The 21,574-nt window shown below is 60.1% G+C and overlaps 1 protein-coding gene across 1 annotated transcript; it reads left to right on the forward strand.

Annotated features, from left to right (window-relative positions):
* The first annotated feature begins 4,614 nt into the window (after window positions 1-4,614).
* Window positions 4,615-16,181, forward strand: LOC128787075 (homeobox protein EMX1-like). Its single transcript, XM_053940957.1, has 3 exons — window positions 4,615-4,996; window positions 6,723-6,907; window positions 15,479-16,181. Exons 1-3 carry the CDS (start codon window positions 4,636-4,638, stop codon window positions 15,644-15,646), a joined length of 714 nt encoding a protein of 237 aa, XP_053796932.1. The 5' UTR covers window positions 4,615-4,635; the 3' UTR covers window positions 15,647-16,181.
* Window positions 16,182-21,574: the final 5,393 nt, after the last annotated feature.

The following is a 21,574-nucleotide window of genomic DNA, read 5'->3' on the forward strand; positions in this document are numbered from 1 at the left end:
TCCCTCATCCATCATCCATCCATCCATCCATCCATCCATCCATCCATCCATCATCCATCCATCCATCCATCCATCCATCCATCATCCATCCATCCATCATCCCTCCATCCATCCATCCATCCATCCATCCCTCATCCATCATCCATCCATCATCCATCCGTCCATCATCCATCCATCCATCCATCATCCATCCATCCCTCATCCATCATCCATCCATCCATCCATCCATCCATCCATCCATCCATCCATCCATCCATCATCCATCCATCCATCCATCATCCATCCATCCATCCATCATCCATCCATCATCCATCCATCCATCCATCCATCCCTCCATCCCTCCATGGAGCAGTTGACAAAAGCACCCTACTAAAGGACGCAGGAGGTGACAGGAACACCCTGCTGGAAGCCGCTGACTTCAGGGACGATTTATTCCAATCCAGAACATTCCTGGACCAAAGAAAATGTCCAAAATAAATTAAAGGAAAAGCCGAGGAAGGAGGAAAAGGACCTCGTTGACCTCCCAGCCCTAAACAGGCCCCGTTTCCCGCTGTCCCCTCGGGGCTGCCTGGATGGCCGATGAGAAGGAGCCGGGCCGGGCCGGAGCTGCGCCCACGGGAAGAAAGAGCAACCGGGAGAGCGGAGGAGGAAATGAAGCAGCGCTTTGAAGTCTGGTCAACTTTTAACGTGGCGGCCGAGCCGTGCCCGCGGGCCACGCTCCGGGCCCGGGGCCGCTTTTCCCCGCGGTGCCCTTTGATGCCGGGGCCGCGGCGTTACCGATTAACGAGGGGAGCGCACCTGCCGGGCCGGCCCGGGCACCGCCCCGCTCCGGGGACGGGCACGGGCGGGCTCTGGCTCCGGGGGTGCGATGGACACGGACACAGGGGTGGCCCCGCTGTCCCTCTGCCGCCCCTGCCACCCCACAAGTGACCCTCTACCCCCAGCCTGCGGCTGGTTTTCGCTGCCCGTCCTGTCCCTCTTTCCCTCTCTTTGCCTCCCCTTTCGTGTGCTCCTTGCAGGACGCCCCGGTTGGGTTTTCCAGACCACCCCTGTCTCCCCGCCCCGGCACCCCCGAGCCTGGTGCAGCCGCCCCTGCCCGGTCCCTGCGGGCCCTCGGCTGCGCTCGCACGGCCGGCGGCTCTTTCGTTAAAAAAGCAAAATGGCTTTTCCCCCTTCCCCGAGCTGCTCCCGGCCGGAATCCAGCCGGAATCCATCCCGGCTCCCCTCTCTGGCCATTCCGCGGATAAAGTTTTCCTCTCGATAAATCAGGGGCACCTCCAGCCCGAGCAAGACCCCCGCTCTGCGGGTCCAGGCTTATTCCCGAAGGGATAAAAATCCTGCTTGAGCTATCCTGGAGCTGGGAGCAGGCCTGGGAGCAGCGGGGGGAAAGAAATTTAAAGATAAATTTGGGGTTCTCGGTCGGTTTCAGCGTGGCAGCTCCCCGGTTCCCTTCGGAGCATCCGAGCAGCCTCGCCTGGACACTGAGCCGGGACTGAAAACGCGTTGGAGGAAAAAAACCAAAATCAGGTGAAAGATTTGTAAATTCCCGAGAGGGCGATTCACCCCCAGACCGAAGCCGCTCCCTCCCCGAAAATGTTCCGCGGGAGCCGGGGCGCCGAGGGGAGCTGCCGGCGGCGGGGATGCCACGGGGAGCAGCCGCAGCCCGGCCGCCTTCCCCGTTTTTCTCCCTCAGGAGATGCTGAAACGAGGGAGATCCGCACGAAACGAAATCCCGGCCCCGCGCCGCGCTCCGGGGCCGCGGATCCCGCAGCGCCCGCTCCGCACCCGCGGTTGCCGCAGGGCAGGGCCGGAGGGGCCGCGTCTCCCCCGCCGGTCCCGGGGGCAGAGAAAAGGTCGAGGGAAAAAAAAAAAAAAAAAAACAAACCAACAAAACCACAAAAACAGAGAGAAAAAAGAAATTAAATGGAATGCAATTGAATTAAATTGATTTAAATGAAATTCCACAAACGGTCCGGAGCCGGGCACAGTTTCCGCCACTGAGCCGAGCTGTCCCCGTGTCCCCTTCTCCTTCCCCTCCCCGATCCCATCCCTTTCCCTTCGTCCCCATCTCTGTTCCTTCCCCTTCTTCCCCGTCCCTTCCCTTCCCATCCCCGTCCCCCCGCGGGTGTTCCCCGCTCCGCTCCCGCTGCCCTCGCCGCCAGCTCTCTCACCCAACTCCTCTTCTTTATTTTCATTTTTCCTATTAAAAAATAAATGGAAATATATATTTTAAAATCTATTTATAAAATATTTTGAATGTCGATTATTTTTTCCTCTCTCTCTCTCTCTCTTGCGGAAATGAAAATAAAAATAAAATAAAAGCTTTGCCGACGCTCTCGCTCCAATTTTAGACTTTCACTTCTCTGGGATTTCGTGTAATTTTGCCTTTCCTGCCCCCATCCTTCTTCCCGCAGCCTCTTGCGGGAGCGTGTCCGCGCAGAGCCCGCGGGCGCGCAGCAGCGCTCTCCTCTCCGCGGGGGGAAGGATCCCGCGCGGAGTATTTCGATCCAGCCAAGTGGAAAATAGACTTTCAACCCCCTTTGTGCGGGAGGGGAGGGCTGGCCCCCGCCTCCGCGAGCCGACAAAACTCCGAGCAGAGCCAAACTGCGGAGTGAACTCGGGACCGGCCCGCGCAGGGGCTGCGCGCCCGCGCATCCCCCCGCGCCGGGGCAAACCGGCCAAAATCGCCACTTCTTGGGAGCTTTACCCTTTTTTTTTAGTTTTTTGTTTTTTCTTTTTTTTTTTTTTCATTCCCGGCGCACGATCGGAGCGGTGGGAAGAGGTTTCGGCCGGGGGAAGGTCCTGCCTTTGGAAGGGGACACGCGGAGGGGAGCGGAGCTTGCGCGGGGGGCGGGAGCGGTGGGGGAGGCTTCACCTCTCCTCCCCCCGCGGGCCGGAGTTCCGCTCCGCCGCTGCGGGCAGGGCTGCTTTATTTATTTAAACGGGGAAAAAAAAAGAAAAAAAAAAAAAAAAGAAAAAAGAAATGAAAAAACCCCAAACAAAATAAGAAGAAAAAAAGAGGAATTTTAAAAGATTTTTTTTTCAATTTTTTTTTAAAGACGGAGGAAAACCCCCCCACCGCAGCCGGAGTCCCTCTGCCGCAACTTCGCGGCGCGCCTGCGGGAGCGGCTCCAGTCCAGTTTTTCGGGCGCTCTCTGCGTCCTTTTGCCTCCTCTGCCTCCCCTTCCTCCCCTGCCTGCCCCTGCCTCTCCTTCCTGCCCCATCTCCCCCTGTCCTCCCCTGCCTGTCCTACCTCCCGTGCCTCCCCCGGCCTCCCCCGGCCTCCTCTGGCTCTTCCTGGCTGCCCTTGTCCTCCTGCGGCCTCCTCTTGCTTCCTTTTGCCTCCCCTGCCCGTCCTTACCCCCCTGTGCCTCCTCTTGCCTCCTCTTCCTCCCACTGCCCGTCCCTGCCTTCCCCTGCCCTCCCCATCCTGTCCCGACCCATCCCTACCTTGATCTGCTCTCCCATCCCATCCCTGATTTCCCCTGCTCTTCCATCCCGGCTCTGCCTCCGCTGGCTTCCCCATCCCAGCCCTGCTCTCCCATCCCATTCCTACATTCCCTGATCTCCCATCCCATCCTTACCTTCCCTGCCCTCCTCATCCCGGCCCTGATCTCCCATCCCATCCCTGCCTGCCCCTGTTCTCCCATCCCATCCCATCCCATCCCATCCCATCCCATCCCATCCCATCCCATCCCATCCCATCCCATCCCATCCCTACATTCCCTGCTCTCCCATCCCATCCTTACCTTCCCTGCCCTCCCTATCCCGACCCTGTTCTCCCATCCTATTCCTGCATTCCCTGATCGCCCATCCCATCCCTGCCTGCCCCTGTCCTCCCCATCCTGGTCCTGCTCTCCTATCCAGTCCTATCCCTGCCTCCCACTGCGCTCCCCATCCCGGCCCTGCTCTCCCATCCCATCCCTGAATTCCCTGCTCTCCCATCCCATCCCTGAATTCCCTGCTCTCCCAATCCCATCCCATCCCTGCATTCCCTGCTCTCCCATCCCATCCCATCCTTGCATTCCCTGCCCTCCCCATCCCGGCCCTGCTCTCCCATCCCATCCCTTCATTCCCTGCTCTCCCATCCCATCCCATCCCTGCATTCCCTGCTCTCCCAATCCCATCCCATCCCATCCCTGAATTCCCTGCTCTCCCATCCCATCCCTGCATTCCCTGCTCTCCCAATCCCATCCCATCCCCGCGTTCCCTGCTCTCCCATCCCGGCCCTGCTCTCTCAATCCCATCCCATCCCCGCGTTCCCTGCTCTCCCATCCCGGCCCTGCTCTCCCAATCCCATCCCATCCCCGCGTTCCCTGCCCTCCCATCCCGGCCCTGCCTCCGCCGGCCTCCCCGCCGGGCCCGGGGCTCAGGTGAGGCCGCCCCTGGCCGCCGCGCAGGTCCCGCCCGCCTGCGGAGCGGCCGCCCGGGGCTCGGGGCTGCGTGGGCGCCCGCGGGTGGGCGGCGGGGCGGGGGCGGAGGGAGGGAGGGGTGCGGGGCGCGGGTCCGCGTGTGTGTGCCGTGCCCAGGGGGAGGTTTCTTGCACACGCACACACACACACACCGCACACACGCGCGCACCCGCAGGACCGGCCCCGCTCCGGCCCCCCCCCCTCCCCGCTCCCGGCTCACACCATGTTCCAGCCGTCTGCGAAGCGCTGCTTCACCATCGAGTCCCTGGTGGGCAAGGACACCCCCCTGGGCCCCGAGGACCCCCCGCGCCCCGCCGCCCTCGCCTACCCCGGCCCCGCCGCCGCCGCCGACGCCGCCGCCTTCGCCCCCGGCTTCCAGGGAGCCGCCGGCCGGGCCCTGTACGGCAGCGCCGAGCTCGTCTTCCCCGAGGCCGTGGGGCACCCGGCGCTGCCCGTCGGGCCCCCCCAGCTGGGGGGCTCGGCCCTGCCGCACCCGCACCCCTTCTTCGGGCCGCAGCACCGCGACCCGCTCAACTTTTACCCCTGGGTGCTGCGGAACCGCTTCTTCGGCCACCGCTTCCAAGGTGAGCGGGGGCCGCGGGGGGCGCGGGCCGAGGGCTGGCGGCGGCCCCGGGGGCTGCGGAGCCGCGGGGCTCCTCGCCGGGGCTCGGGGGGGCCCGGCTGCCGGGCAGGACCTGTTGCTGCCGTGTCCGCACGCACGGCCGGAGCCCCGGGCGCTCCACACCGGGGCCGGTGCCTCCGAAGAGCCGGTGCCTCCGCACGCCCGGTGCCGGTGCCTTTGCACAGCCGCGGCCGGAGCGCTCCCGCAGCCCCGGGGCCGTGGCCGTGGCCGGGCAGAGCCGCGGAGAGCGGCGGCGGCCCCGCAGAGTCCCGGCCGAGCATCGCGGAGCTCCGGGGGACGGGACCGGCGCCGCCGCCTCCGTGCGCAGCCGAGCCGGGAATTTGGTTTTCTCCTTCCCGGGAACGAAGGGAAGGATTTCGGCGCGGCGGATCTCGGCTGCGCAGAGAGATGTTGTTTGGTTCCGTAGATTTTCTCTCGATTCCTTTTCTTCTCTTTATTTCTTTCTTCTCTTTCTTTCCTTCTCTTTCTTTTCCTCACTTTCTTATTTTGCTTCTTTCGTTCTTCCGTTCTTTTTTTCTTTCGTTCCTTGTGTCTTTCTCTTAATTTTCTGATTCTGTCTCTATTTCTTGTATCTTTATTTTCTTTCTCTCCGTTCCTTCCTATCCTCTTTCTTTTCCTTTTTCTTTAGCTGCGTCCTTTCCTTTCCTTTTTTCTCTTTTTTTTTTTTTTTTTTTTTAATCTCGGTTTTTCTATTTTCTCATTTTTTGCCTCTCCGTTTCTCCTCCACCGCCGTCCCCTCTGTCCCGCCGCGGTGCCGGGGGGTCCCGCAGCCCGGATTAGTTTTATCTGCTCGGCACCAACCCCTCGTTTGTCCCCGGGGCTCCGCCGGGGATTGCAGCCGCTGCCGGCGGCGCCCGGGGGCCCCGACCCGGCCCCCTCGGCCCCGGGAGCGGCTCCGGCCGGGGCCGCGCGGGGCTCCGGGTCCCCCGCAGCCCCCGAGCCCGGCCCGCCGCTCTCCCGAGCCGTCCTTCTGTCGTGCCTTCTCTCTCCGCATTCAATTTTCTGTTTCTTCCCTTGCTTTCGTTTCTTTCTACCTTGTTTCGCTCGCTTGCTGCACAGCTTTCCTGCTCTCGTTCGTTTTTCTTTGCTTCTTTCCTTCTTTTTTTTTTTTTTTTTTGCTTTCCCACTTCTTGTCTCTTTCTTTCCATCTCCTTTCACTTTCTTTTCTTTCTTTTTTTCTTTCTCTTTTTTTCCTTCTTTTAAAAATTGCTTTCCCACTTTACTCCTCTCTTTCCTTGTCCCCTTCCCTCTTTCTTTCTTCCCTCCACTTTTTTCTTTCTCAGTTTTCCTTCTCTATTTTTTTTCCTGTCACTTTCTCAGTCTTCCTCCTATTTTATAATTTATTTTTCTCTCTGTCTCCCACCTTCTCTCCCTCTCTTTCCTCTTCCTGCTGCTCTCTCCATCCATCCATTCTTCCTCTCATTCTTTCTTTCTCTCTCTCTCCCCTCCCTTTGGCGCCGTGTCCAACCCCACCGTGGGGCTGAGAGGATCCAAGAGGATCCGTGGCACAAACGCCGCGATTTTGGGGTGGGGAATTCTCCCCAAACCCCGCAATTCCCCTTTTTGTGCCCTTCCCGTGTCTCAGGCCCGGGAAGTCACCCCAGCACCGCCCTGCCGAGGGCGGCCCGGGGCTCTGGGGCTGCGCTGAGCTCTGTGTGTGCCCGCAGGGAGCGAGGTGTCCCAGGAGAGCCTCCTGCTGCACGGCCCCTTCGCCCGCAAGCCCAAGCGCATCCGCACGGCCTTTTCCCCGTCGCAGCTGCTGCGCCTGGAGAGGGCCTTCGAGAAGAACCACTACGTGGTGGGCGCCGAGCGCAAGCAGCTGGCCAGCAGCCTCAGCCTCTCCGAGACGCAGGTACTGCCACCTGGCTGTCCCACCGTGTCCCACCGTGTCCCACCGTGTCCCACCCTGTCCCGGCCCTGGGAGCGGCCCGGCAGCGGCACCAGACCCGCACAGCGCTCCTGTGTGAAACCCCACTGGCGTTGCCCAGGACCCCCAGAGCCCGCGGGTGTTCCGCAGCTCCTCGGGGTGGGTTTGGGTTTTTTTGTGGCAGCTTTAGGCTGCTCCAGGAGCTGTGGCAGGTTTGGGGCTGGGGATGCGGCTCTGGCGTTGTCCCGCTCTCCGGAGCGCTTTTCCGCTGTTGTTCCTCGCTGGCTTGGGGTGTTTTCCCTGGGAGCAATTTATGGGTTGGAAAATCCTGTTAGGAAAGGAGCAGCAGCCTGAAGGCTTCCCTGGAAAGCTGGAGAACCGTGGCTGAGCCAGGCAGCTCCGGGTCTGTGCACCAACACCCGGAATTCAGGATGGGTGTGGAGATGGTGCTGCTGAAGGGCGCTGGTTTTGGATGAGACTTTCTGGGATCAGAATTCACAGGAATTTAGATGTAAGGAGACCCAGGAGAAGCACAAGGATGAAAGGAAAAGTGTACAGAGCTGGGGAAAAATGCGGGAGTTTGGGCTGAGCATCTCTGTGTGTCCGAGCCCGGTGTCCCGGTGAGCGGCTGTTCCCAAATGCTCCAGAAGAAGGAGTTTTATTTCCCGGGATATTCAGCAGCTGAGGGGAGGGAGAAAGTTTTCCTCAAATTCTGGTGAGGTGCTTGGGCCTATGTGCTGAATTAATTGAATTTTTAAGCTTAAATTTAGTTGGGAAATAAAGCTGGAGCCGTGGGTGTTCCCAGTACCCGCCTGGCTCATCCTTGCCCAGGCTCTGCCAAACAAAACCTCCGGACGCGTCCCTGGGAGCGGGAAGTTCCTGGGAGGAAAATGTCACCGGCACGGGGACAGCGGGAAGGAGCAGCTGTGGATGTCGGGAAGCAGGGACCGAGCCCCCCAAGTCCCCAGGGCGTTTGAATCCCGAGGGTGATGCTGTCCCGACCCGCAGCCCGCGGCTCGCGGGGCTCAGCGCCGACACCGGCTCGGGTCCCTTCCCGCTGCTGCCGTCACCTGTCCGGGCTGGAGTGGAGAAAAAAGGGGAAAAAAAGGACAAAACCCAAAGGTCAAAGAACAGCCAGGAACTTGTCGGGGTGGAAAGGGCAGCTGTGGGATGCCCCAGGGGGAGCTCAGCCATTCCCTGGCCTTTTCCAGCATTGCCTGGAGCCTAAATGCAATAATGCCATTTATTGGGGAAACGCAGCAGCGGCGGCATCCAACCCAAATCCCGGGGAGATTTCGGAGTGCAAAGAGGCCACGTAGATATTTTAAATTTCCATTTATTCTGTGCTGCAGCCTATTTGGTGGCGTGGTGTTTCCCTGATTTTGGGAAGCTGCTGCTGCTGGCAGGGACCGCGGGAGGCAGCGGCGGGGCCGGGAAAGGCTCCATCCTTCCCGCGGCCCCACGGATCCATCCGGGAACGGCACCCGGCTGCGGGGGCTTCAGGCAGCAGGGAAACGTTTTTCCTTTATGTTCTGTGGCTTTGGAAAAAATCATTTTAAAAAGAAAAATCTGTTTTAATTACCTGGAGGGAAATAATCCCAGTGTGCCGAGGGATGGGAGACACCCAGGTACTGGGATTGGAGGAGTGGGACAGCCAGGGGCCGGTGGCTGTGCCAAACCCAGGGTATTATTACTATTATTATTATTTTTAATTAAATATTCGGTGATAAATCCTGCATGGAATCAAATTTCCATGGAAAACCAGCCCGCTTTATCCATGGCACCCATCCTGGTGTGACACAGGTGTGTTTTCACCTGGGGCCCCACACCCAAACCCACAGTTTGGGGAGTTTTACCATTTTTTCATGGATTTAACAATTCCCAGCTGGGTTGCAGCTTCTGGCTGTGCCTGGCCCTATTTCCCAGCTGCTTTTCCCCCTGGAAAAGGCAGTTTTGCCCTCCGGGCTGTGCCAGCTCCGGGTCCCCCAGCCAGGGAGCAGCACCTGGAGCAGCCCAGGGAAGGTGAGAAGGGTTCAGGTCCTGCCCAGCATCAGGAAATGCCTTGGGATATGGGGTGGGGATGGTGCAGCTGTTTAACCCCTTCCCAGCCGCTCTCCTACCGAGGAGCCGCGTTAATTCGGGATAAGATCGGAACAACAGGCCCGGAACAGCAAAATCAAAGGGACTGGGGGAACAAAACGCAGCTCAGGGCCCTGAGGGAAATCCAGGTGTTCCAAAAGTGGGATCAGGGTGGGGAAAGCGCAGGGAGGGCTCCGAAGGGAATGTGGGATGGTCTGAGCAAGGGGAGCCATCGGGGGGTTTGGGTGTGATGGGGACAAGGGGGTGTGACCCAGGTGGCATCGAGCTGGGTGTGGGGGGGGGTTCTGGGCAGGGTGGTGGCTCTGGGATCAGCAGGGATCCAGGCACTGTGGGTGCTCTGGGATCAGCAGGGATCCGGGCACTGTGGGTGCTCTGGGATCAGCAGGGATCCCAGGCACTGTGGGTGCTCTGGGATCAGCAGGGATCCCGGGCACTGTGGTATCACCAGGATCAGCAGGGATCCTGGGCCCTGACATGCTCTGGGATCAGCAGGGATCCCGGGCACTGTGGTGGCACCAGGATCAGCAGGGATCCCGGGCCCTGTGGTGTCACTGGGATCAGCAGGGATCCCAGGCACTGTGGTGGCACCAGGATCAGCAGGGATCTTGGGCACTGTGGGTGCTCTGGGATCAGCAGGGATCCCAGGCACTGTGGGTGCTCTGGGATCAGCAGGGATCCCGGGCCCTGACATGCTCTGGGATCAGCAGGGATCCGGGCACTGTGGTGTCACTGGGATCAGCAGGGATCCCAGGCACTGTGGTGTCACTGGGATCAGCAGGGATCCTGGGCACTGTGGGTGTTCTGGGATCAGCAGGGATCTTGGGCACTGAGGTGGCTCTGGGATCAGGAGGGATCCCGGGCCCTGACATGCTCTGGGATCAGCAAGGATCCCGGGCACTGAGGTACTCCAGGATTTTGTGCCGGGCTGGGATCGGAGATGTGTGCTGGGACTGGGACGAGCTGGGGGCACCGTGCTGTGTCCTGTTGGGTTGGGCATGGCTTGGCCATGCCCAGCGCTGGTGGCACCGGGTCACTTTCCCTCCCATGGGAGCAGCCTGGGCTGGGAAGGCACTTTCCTGGATTCCTCTGGCATGATGGAGCCCAGAATTCCCAGCAGAGCCTCTCCAACCCCGGCAGCTCATGGGGCAAACCCCACTTGGGGTCTCAGATCTTCATTCCCAAAGCAGAGGCTTCTCCCTGGCCCCTGCAGAGTGTGGTTTGGGGTGGTTATGGAGTCTCCAGGTGTCCTGGCGTCCCCTCCTGGTCTTGGGGTGATTATGGAGTCCCTGGATATCCCAATGTCCTCTCCTGGAGCTGTCCCTGCAGGGACGGAGCAGCCCTGGCCAGGGGCTCGGTGCTGGCTGTAATTAATTATTAATAATTAACAGACCGAATGCCTGGGAATCACAGGAGGAGAAAGATGCCCAGATAGAGCCGCAGAGTGGCCCTGTGAGAAGCCCAAGGCTGGCAGTTGTCCCCTGCCTTGGGAACTGTCCCCAAAACAAACCAGAGAAGTTTTGGGGTGTTTTCAGGAGGAAAGTCCCCGCAGGGAGAGCAGGAACAGGCGGAGGTGCAGCGCTGGCACTGGGGGTGGTGGCACTTTGGGTGACAACCCAGCACAGGCAGTGTCACCGGGGCTGGTCCCTCTCTGGCCCCATCCAGACCCACGCCGGTGCCCTCAGCCTTTGTGGATTTTAAGTGTCCCCGGTGTGGTGATGGCAATGTCACCTTCGGGCCAGCGCTGATTCCCCGGGTGCCATCGGCATTCCCGGGGCACAGCGGGATGTCCCGGTGCCCGTGGTGGCCCTCAGGGCACGGCAAGGTGGGAATGTGCAAGGAAACACGGATGGGAGCTGAGCTTAGGGACAGGACGGGGATGCAGGAGCCATCCCGGGACCATCCCTGTCCTGCAGCAAGAGCTCGGGGCAGGAGGTGACCCAGGGGGACAGAGCCAGCCCCGGGAACGGCGGGGCTGGGACCTTGGCATGCACAAACACCCGGCATGAGAAGGGTTAATTTGGGAAGGGATAAAACCCCGGGCTCGGGGCTTTAAAGCAATTCCCCCCGGAGTGAGGGGGCAGCTTATCCCCAGTGCCCACGGGGAGCTTCTCACACTTTTCCCGCCGCGGCTGCGACCTTTGGAGCGAGGGATGCGGCACGGCAGGGCCGGGGAGCTCCCCCAGCCTGGGAACATCCCCGTTCCCCAGCCGGGAATGCCGCGGGAGCCGCGCCGAGCCGAGCCAAGCCGAGCCGGGCAGAGCCGCGCTCAGGCAGATTTAATTGCTTTATGCCTTGGTTCCCCTTCCACAATTTAGGGATAAGGCAACTTCCCTGCTCCCAGAGGTTTAATTAAAGTTTGCAAAGTGCTCCGCGGCGCTTGAATGGAAGGCGCCAGCTCGGCATTGTTCCGGGAATGCCCCAGAGGTGGGAAAGCAATGGGGGCAGGACACGTCCCGCTGCCAGGAGGAGCCGTTCCTGAGCCGGGACAGCCGAAAGTGAGGGGCTGCAGCTGGGCTGGCTGTGGCTCCCGGGAATGCTGGCCCGGGGTGGGAATGCCGGCCCCGAACTGGGAATGCCGGCTCGGAATGGGAATGCTGGCCCGGAATGGGAATGCTGGCCTGGAATGGGAATGCTGATCCGGGATGGGAATGCTGGCCCAGGGTGGGAATGCTGACCCAGAATAGGAATGTTGACCCAGAATGGGAATGCTGATTTAGGAATGGGAATACTGACCCAGGATGGGAATGCTGGACCAGGATGGGAATGTGGACCCGGGATGGGAACGTTGGCCCAGAATGGGAATGCTGGCCCAGAATGGGAATGTTGACCCAGGATGGGAATGTTGACCTGGGATGGGAACGTCAGCCCAAAGTGGGAATGCCAGTCCAGGATGGGAATGCCAGCCCCAGAACTGGGAATGCTGACCTAGGATAGGAATGCTGGTCCAGAATGGTAATGCCGGCCTGGAATGGGAATGCTGGTCTGGAATGGGAATGCTGACCCAGGATGGGAATGCCAGCCCGGGATGGGAATGTTGGTCTGGAACAGGAATGCTGGTCTGGAATGGGAATGCTGGCCCAGGATGGGAATGCTGGTCCAGAATGGGAATGCTGGTCTGGAACAGGAATGCTGGTCTGGAATGGGAATGCTGGCCCAGACAGAAATGCTGGTCTGGAACAGGAATGCTGACCTGGGGTGGGAATGCCAGCCCGGGATGGGAATGCTGGTCTGGAACAGGAATGCTGGTCTGGGATGAAAATGCTGGTTTGGAATGGAAATGCTGGTCTGGAACAGGAATGCTGGCCTGGATGGGAATGTTGGTCTGGAACAGGAATGCTGACCCGGGGTGGGAATGCCAGCCTGGGATGGGAATGCCAGCCCGGGATGGGAATGCTGGTCTGGAATGGGAATGCTGACCCAGGATGGGAATGACCCAGGATGGGAATGCCAGCCCGGGATGGGAATGCTGGTCTGGAATGGGAATGCTGGCCCGGACGGGAATGCCGGCCTGGGATGGGAATGCTGACCTGGGATGGGAATGCTGGTCTGGAACAGGAATGCTGGTCTGGAATGGGAATGCTGGTCTGGAATGGGAATGCTGGCCTGGACGGGAATGCTGGTCTGGAATGGGAATGCTAGTCTGGAATGGGAATGCTAGTCTGGAATGGGAATGCTGACCTGGGATGGGAATGCTGGCCCGGACGGGAATGCCGGCCTGTGCCCAGCGGGGAGGCTCCGGAGCAGGGAGCAGGCGGTGCCTGTGGCCGGTGCTGAAGGACAGGGGGAAAAGGGCCGATGGTGCCGGGGTCAGCCGAGCGGCGCCAGCGGCTGCAGGACCCGGAACAGCTGCAGTGGGAGAAGGCTCAGCCCGGGCTGGCTGGGCCGGGCTGGGCTGGGCTGGGCTGGGCTGGGCTGGGCTGGGCTGGGCTGGGCTGGGCTGGGCTGGGCTGGGCTGGGCTGGGCCGGGCCGGGCTGGGCTGGGAGCCCGGCAGTGCCCGCAGCCTGTGGGGGGCATCATTATCCTGCCTGGGGCATCCTCACCCTGCCTGGGGCATCCTCACCCTGCCTGGGGCATCCTCATCCCACCGGGGGCATCCTCATCCTGCCAAGGAGATCCTCACCCCGTCAGGGGCATCCTCACCCTGCCTGGGGCATCCTCACCCCGTCAGGGGCATCCTCACCCTGCCTGGGGCATCCTCACCCCGCCAGGGGCATCCTCACCCCGCCTGGGGCATCCTCACTCCACCAGGGGCATCCTCACCCCGCCTGGGGCATCCTCATCCTGCCAAGGAGATCCTCACCCCGTCAGGGGCATCCTCACCCTGCCTGGGGCATCCTCATCCTACCTGGGGCATCCTCACCCTGCCTGGGGCATCCTCATCCCACCTGGGGCATCCTCATCCCACCTGGGGCATCCTGGATCCCACCTGTGGCATCCACATCCTGCACTGCTGCCAGCAGTGTTCCATCCCACTGCCATCCCCCATCCCACCCCACTGCAATCTCCCATCCCACCCCAGGGCCATCCCTCACCCCCCATCCCTGCCTGCAGCACCTGGCACTGCTCCCTGCAGCATCCCAGCTGCAGCACCCCTCACCACCCCAGCTGCCACATCCTGCATCCCACCTGCAGCATCCCACGTCCCATAACCCTGCCTGCAGCATCCTGCATCCCATCCTGCATCCCATCCCATAACCCTGCCTGCAGCATCCTCCATCCCATCCTGCATCCCATCCCATAACCCTGCCTGCAGCATCCTGCATCCCATCCTGCATCCCATCCCATAACCCTGCCTGCAGCATCCCACATCTCTTGCCCCATCCACTCTGCTTCCTGTAGCATCCTGCATCCCCCACCGCTGCCACCAGCATCCCTCCTCGCTGGCATTCCCCATCCTGCATCCCTGCATCCCTGCCTGTGTCATCCCCCATCCCTGCCCGTGCCATCCCATATCCCACATCCCTGCCCGTGCCATCCCATATCCCACATCCCTGCCCATGCCATCCCGCATCCCTGCCTGTGCCATCCCACATCCCTGCCCGTGCCATCCCATATCCCACATCCCTGCCCGTGCCATTCCCTATCCCTGCCCGTGTCATCCCATATCCCACATCCCTGCCTGTGCCATCCCTGCATCCCTGCCCGTGCCATCCCATATCCCACATCCCTGCCCGTGCCATTCCCTATCCCTGCCCGTGTCATCCCATATCCGCTGCAATGCAGGACTGTGGGCTTGGCCCGGCACTCCTGGGGCCCCCGGCAGGGTGGGATCCCCGGGGATGGAGACTCCGCTGCCCCTCGGGGCACCTGGGGCAGAGCTTGGACCAGCAGAGCAGAAAAGGTCTCCTGAGAGCTCAGCGTGGCCAATTCCTGATGGAAAATTGGAATTCTTGTCCTGGCTGGAGGTGTGGGGATGGCTCCGAGTGTCATCCCAGTGTCGCTGGAGCCACGGCCGCTGTGCCTGTGGCATCCTGGCACCAGTGGCACTGGAGCAGGGCTGGCTTTGGCTGCTCCCACGTTCGGTGCCCACCCAGGCCCAGCCCGGCTCGGGCTGACGGGCTCTGGGTGCTTGTAGGGAGTGTCACCCCCGTGCTGCTGTCCCGTGTCCGAGGTGTCACCGAGTGTCCTTCACCGCCCTGCGATTCTCCAGGGCCGCGAGCTGGCAGCGACCACATCTGTCCCCCGTGTCCCACCTTGCCGTGGGAAACTGAGGCAGGGTGGGGTGGCTGTGGGAGCGCTCCTGGAGGGATGGGGACGGGGATGGGGACAGGGTCAGGATCAGGGACAGGGACGGGGATGGAGATAGGGATAGGAACAGGGACAGGGACAGGGACAGGATCAGGATCAGGATCAGGATCAGGGATGGGGACAGGGACAGGGACAGGGACAGGGACAGGGACATGGACAGGGACAAGGACAGGGACAGGAACAGGGATAGGGATAAGAACAGGCACAGGGACAGGGTCAGGGACAGGTTCAGGAACAGGGATAGAGACAGGGACAGGGATAAGGGTAGGAACAGGGACAGGAACAGGGACAGGGACAGGAACAGGGACAGGGACAGGGACAGGGACAGGGACAGGGATAGGGATAGGGATAGGGATAGGAACAGGGACAGGGACAGGGACAAGGACGAGGTCAAGGACAGGGACAAAGATGGGGTCAGGGACAGGGATAGGAACAGGGATAGGAACCAGAACAGGGACATGGACAGGGATAGAGACAGGGACAGGGATAAGGGTAGGAACAGGGACAGGGACAGGGACAGGGACAGGGACAGGAACAGGGACAGGGACAGGGACAGGTATAAGGGTAGGAACAGGGACAGGGACAGGGACAGGGACAGGGACAGGGACAGTCTGGCCGCTCTCCAGGGAAACCCGAGCCTCCTGCCCGGCTGCAGCACCGCCCCGGCCGTGCCGGGAGCCCACGAGCCGCTGTCTCCTGTGCCGCAGGTGAAAGTGTGGTTCCAGAACAGGCGGACGAAATACAAACGGCAGAAGCTGGAGGAGGAGGGCCCCGACTCGGACCAGAAGAAGAAGGGCTCGCACCACATCAACCGATGGCGCCTCGCCACCAAGCAGTCGAGCGGAGAAGACATCGACGTCACCTCCAACGACTAAGGCAGGGACAGGCTCCTGGTGCGGCCACCATGGAGAGGAGCCCGGGGCAGGAAGCGGGGACACAGGCGGCGGCACCCACCGGACTGTAGGGACATCGGCCACGCCGCCGCCGCCGCCTTTCCTCGGGGCGCGGCCCGGGCGGGGCCCGTCCCCGTCCCCGTCCCCCCCGCCGCCCGGGGCGTCCCTCGGAGGGGCTTTCGGGGAGCTCCCGCCGAGCCGAGGAGGGAGAGGAGGCTGCCAGGGCGGCCCCGGGACCGCGCATCCTCCTCGGCGCTGGAGTCCGTGAGATCCAACCACCACGTCCTACCAGCAGCTCGATGTTCCGAACCCTTCTTCGTTTGCCTTTTTGTTCTCATTTCCCACCATTTCACGCCCCCCTCCCCCCAGTTTTCTCCGTTGGTTCCATCGTTTGGGTTTTTTTATGACGATTTCTTTTTTAATTTATTCTTTCTTCCCGTGCCCGTGTGCGTGCGTTCCCTCCCGTAGGTAGCAGCTGTAGTGAGTGTTACTGCGTGGAAATAAAAGAAAAACGTGCTGGAAACTCACCTGGATACCTGAGGGGAGGGCGGCCAGGGTGGGGACAGCGGTGTCCCTGTGGGACGGCGACCGGGAGGCACTGGGAGGCACCGGGAGGCACCGGGAGGCACTGGGAGGCACTGGGAGTGAGGGAACAAGCGCAGTTTGGTGGCTCTATGGCGGTGGGTGAGGACAGGGATGTCCCCGGGGTCCCACAGGTGTGACAGGCATGTGGGGTGTCCTTGAGGGTATCCCTGGGGGTCCCACAGGTGTGACAGGCATGTGGGGTGTCCTTGAGGGTATCCCTGGGGGTCCCACAGGTGTGACAGACATGTGGGGTGTCCCTGGGGGTCCCACAGGTGTGACAGGCATGTGGGGTGTCAATGGGGGTCCCACAGGTGTGACAGGTATGTGGGGTGTCAATGTGGGTCCCACAGGTGTGACAGACATGTGGGGTGTCCCTGGGGGTCCCACAGGTGTGACAGGCCAGGAGTTCTTCCCAGGTTTTCCTGGAATTTGGGGGAAAACACGTATCATAATTATATATATATATATATATATATATATATATATATATATATATAAAGAGAGAAAGAGATAAAATATATATATATGAACTATATATATATATATGGATTATATATATATGAATTATATATATGAATAATATCTATAAATAAAATAACTATACCTAAAATATAAAATCATATATAAAATACAGCATATATACACATATATATACACATGAATAAAGCATACACCTACAAATGCATATATACTGTGTATATTGTATTTTATAGTTTATATTTTATATATATTTATTAGTATGCACACCGTATATTTTGTATGTAATACGTATATATAAAATATAGATTGTGCTCTATGGGGTCTATATTATATATAATAATATCTAATTACATATTTTAAAATATATCAATTGGCTTATATATTTTATTATATGTACTAGATGATAATTATATATATTATGCCTATAATTAGACATCTTTTTATATTCTAGCATTGTACAGATTTTGTAATTATTTATGTATAATTGTATACAAACACACAAAATTCATAACCCCTGCTGTTGGCAAAGCCCCCTCCCCACATCCAGGGAAAATCATTCCAAGGAAAATCCCCATCCCCAGCAGCTCCTTCCCTGGAAAACCAGCCCATAATAACCTTGTCCTTTACATCCCGACGTTCCCACTGGAATTCCACACGGGGCTGGCAGCACAGCGGGTGTTTGAGCTCTTTTATTCCGACACGTCCGGGTGTTACACGGGGAGCCGCGGGCGGTGGCTACGGAGGGGTTAAAAAGAGACGGAGCCGTGGGGGTCCCGGGGTGTCCTGGGGTGTCCTGGGGTGTCCTGGGGTGTCCCAGGGTGTCCTGGGGTGTCCTGGGGTGTCCTGGGGTGTCCCAGGGTGTCCTGGGGTGTCCTGGGGTGTCCCAGGGGTGTCTCAGGGTGCTCCAGGGGTGTCCCAGGGTGTCCTGGGGCATCCTGGGGTGTCCTGGGGCTGTCTCAGGGTGTCCTGGGGTGTCCTGGGGTGTCTCAGGGTGTCCTGGGGTGTCCCAGGGGTGTCCTGGGGCTGTCTCAGGGTGTCCTGGGGTGTCCTGGGGCTGTCTCAGGGTGTCCTGGGGTGTCCTGGGGTGTCCCAGGGGTGTCTCAGGGTGTCCTGGGGTGTCCCAGGGTGTCCTGGGGCTGTCTCAGGGTGTCTCAGGGTGTCTCAGGGTGTCCTGGAGTGTCCCTGGGGTGTCTCAGGGTGTCCCAGGGGTGTCCCAGGGGTGTCTCAGGGTGTCTCAGGGTGTCCCAGGGGTGTCCTGGGGTGTCCCAGGGCTGTCTCAGGGTGTCCTGGGGTGTCTCAGGGTGTCTCAGCGTATCTCAGGGTGCTCCAGGGGTGTCCCAGGGGTGTCCTGGGGTGTCCTGGGGCTGTCTCAGGGTGTCTCAGGGTGTCTCAGGGTGCCCCAGGGGTGTCCCAGGCGTGTCTCGGGGTGTCCTGGAGTGTCCTGGGGCTGTCTCAGGGTGCTCCAGGGGTGTCCCAGGGGTGTCCTGGGGTGTCCTGGGGCTGTCTCAGTGTGTCTCAGGGGTGTCCCAGGATGTCCTGGGGTGTCCCGGGGGTGTTCCAGGGTGTCCCGGGGATGTTCCGGGGTGTCCCAGGATGTCCTGGGGTGTCCTGGGTTGTCCCGGGGTGTCCTAGGGGTGTCCCCGGGGTGCCCACCCCACTGGAAGAAGCCGGTGCTGGCAGCTGTCCCCTCTCCATTCCCGAGGGATTCCCCGTCAGGGTGTGCTCAGATCCAAGGATGAGACGCCGGGTGTGGAATAAGCCGTAAAAACCAGGGAAAAACCCAAAGTGGTGTTTCCTAAAGGGACCTGGGGACACACGCGGAGCTGGGGACAGCCACCAGCAGCAGGACTCCACGTGCCAGCCCGGGAATGTGCTCAGAGCATCCCGGGGGAGCCCATGTGTGCCCAGAGCTCTGCCCAGGGGTGTCCCACCCGCCCCGGGAGCCCCCGCGCTCCTCCCAAGGCCATGCCAGGCTCTGGATCTCCAGCCCTGAGCACGGCACATCCCTGGGCCAGGTGGCATCGCCAGGGATGTGCCAGCGTCTCCTGTCCCTGGCTGGCAGGGGACTCCACATCCCAGCCATGCCCACATCGACCTCCTGCCCCTCCTGCCAGCGCCTGGGCGCACCCCAGGCTGGGGAGCAGGAAAAGGAGCAACAAGGAGAAAAGGGAAGGAGCTGAGCCGTGCCCGGGCTGGAAGGTTTGGGACATGGGTGACACCACCCTGGGCTTGTCCCCTGGCTGTCCCCGGGCCGGCGCAGGGAGCAGCCAACAGAGCCACCCTCCAGGAGAGACACTCAAAACTTCTCGCTGGCACCTTTTGCTGCAACCTGGTCCTCATTATTCCTTCATTAACATAGCCAAGAAATCAATTAAGCGCGACGTTTCTAATTAAGTACTCCGGGAGATGATCATCTCGTTATTATTCCGTGCCGAGGTGAACGGCTCGATGTGAGCGGCGGGCTCTGCGCTCCCCGTTCCCTGCCTTCCCCAATTACAGGAAACCGGGAATGCCAACGCTCCTCGGGGTTGTTCCCGCAAACCCAAGGCCCCGTTTTGTGCATGAGGAGATTAATTAGTGATTAAGTGAATGTGCAGGATGTTATCATTAGCTGTGCTGCCGAGTCTTCCTGGCACCGTTTGCTGTCCTAATAACCAGCACTAACGTGGCGCCGCTCTCCCGGCTCCGTGTCCCGGCCCCAGCGCCGCTGGAAGGGCTGAGCGGGACATTCCCAGGTGGGACATTCCGGTGTGGGACATTCCTGTGTGGGAATGTCCCCATATGGGACATTCCCATGTGGAACATTCCCAGGTGGGACATTCCAGTGTGGGACATTCCTATGTGGGACATTCCCAGGTGGGACATTCCCATGTGGGACATTCCTGTGTGGGGCATTCCAATGTGGGACATTCCCACGTGGGACATTCCCATGTGGAATGTTCCCATGTGGGAAATTCCCATGAGGGACATTCCCATGAGGGACATTCCCATATGGGACATTCCCATGTGGAATATTCCCATGTGGAACATTCTCATGAGAGACATTCCCATGTGGAACGTTCCCATGTGGAACGTTCCCATGTGGGACATTCCCATGTGGGACATTCCTATGTGGAACATTCCCATGTGGGACATTCCCATGAGGGACATTCCCATGTGGAATGTTCCCATGTGGAACATTCCCACGTGGGACATTCCCATGAGGGACATTCCCATGAGGGACATTCCCATGTGGGACATTCCCATGTGGAATATTCCCATATGGGACATTCCCATGTGGAACATTCCCATGTGGAACATTCTCATGAGGGACATTCCCATATGGGACATTCCCATGTGGGACATTCCCATGTGGAACATTCCCATGAGGGACATTCCCATATGGAACATTCCCATGTGGGACATTCCCATGTGGAACATTCCCATGAGGGACATTCCCATATGGAACATTCCCATGTGGGACATTCCCATGTGGAACATTCCCATGCTCTCCACCGCTCCCACCACGAGGGCAGGGACCAGGAACATCCCGTGCCGGGGCTGCTCCAGGAGGGAGCCCAACCTTGAGCTGCCTGGCCGTGGAAGTGCCTTTGGAGACCCGTGAGGGCCACGTCTGGGGATACTTTGGGATCAAACTCAATCCCGGCCCTCGCTGGGATGCTGGAATCACATCAGTTGGGTTGGGACGTCGTGACCTTGGTGTCCCTGTGTTGGGATGCCCAAGGACTCTGGGTTGCCCAAGGGTTGGGGTCCACAGGGCCACCACAACGTGCTCCTCATGCAAACCCCTCGTCCTGCCCGTCACCAAGGCGGGGGCAGCGAGGGGAAGGGCAGCAGGGAGGGATCTGCAGTGTCCCGATTGTCCCAGGGGGATGCACGTGGGTTTGGGAGATGTGGGGACAAGTGCCGGCGTCTCCAGGGCCACCTCCCCAGCCCAGACCTGCAGGGACTGCGGATGGGGCTTGGAGCACCCTGGTCTGGTGGGAGACCCCCCTGGCGGGGGTTTGGAATGGGATGAGATTCCAGGTCCCTTCCAAGCCAAGCCATTCCACGATTCCGTGCTGCCGGAGGAGGAGGGAGAAGGGAACTGAGCCCAGGGCCGGGTGGCTCTCCCCAGCTCCCCCAGGAGCTTCTGGGCAGGGGCCACGACATTTGGAGTGACACTGGGACAAAATCTGGGAGCAACCACTGCTGCCAAGCCGCCAGAGGCTGGCGGAGGTAACCCTGGGGAATGCCTGACTCAGGCCCGGGATGTTTCATTCCTCAGCACAAACCCTGCCGAGCTGACTGAGTCCCATTTTGCTGCCACACAAAGCCAAACAAGTCTGACGGGGTTTGTGCGGGCAGACGACAAATCCAGACTCATTTAGGCCCTTTGATTGTCACTTGTTTGACGGAGCAGCTGCCTTTGAGCCGAGCCACGCTCGCAGCACAGCTCCTCTGACATCCCCAAGCTGGTCCCCAGCCCCTCCCGCGGGATCAGGCCCTCTGCATTCCCTGGAGCTGCCTGGCTTTAATAAATCCCGAGTTTCTGCTCCGAGCTGATCCAGCCCCTAGTGATGATCACTGCCTTAGCGGGATGGGCACCCCCTGCGAATGAGGGGTGATCCCTGCGGGTGCTGTGTGTGCAGGGAAAGCACCCACACCCACTCCCATCGCGGGGAAAACGGGGAGCCGGCTCTTTCCCAAGGCAGAACGTGCTCAATCCCTGCTTTTCCTTGATGGCAGCAAAGCCCAGCCTCCTTTCATCCACTGGAAATTCCTCGCAGGTAAGCCCAGCTCAGACACCACACCTTGGCTCTGCGATCACCCGCAAACCCAAATCACCGCTCCCCCCTCTCCGCG

This window comes from Vidua chalybeata, chromosome 4 (assembly GCF_026979565.1).
Source record: "Vidua chalybeata isolate OUT-0048 chromosome 4, bVidCha1 merged haplotype, whole genome shotgun sequence".
Classification (NCBI taxonomy): Eukaryota; Metazoa; Chordata; class Aves; order Passeriformes; family Viduidae; genus Vidua; species Vidua chalybeata.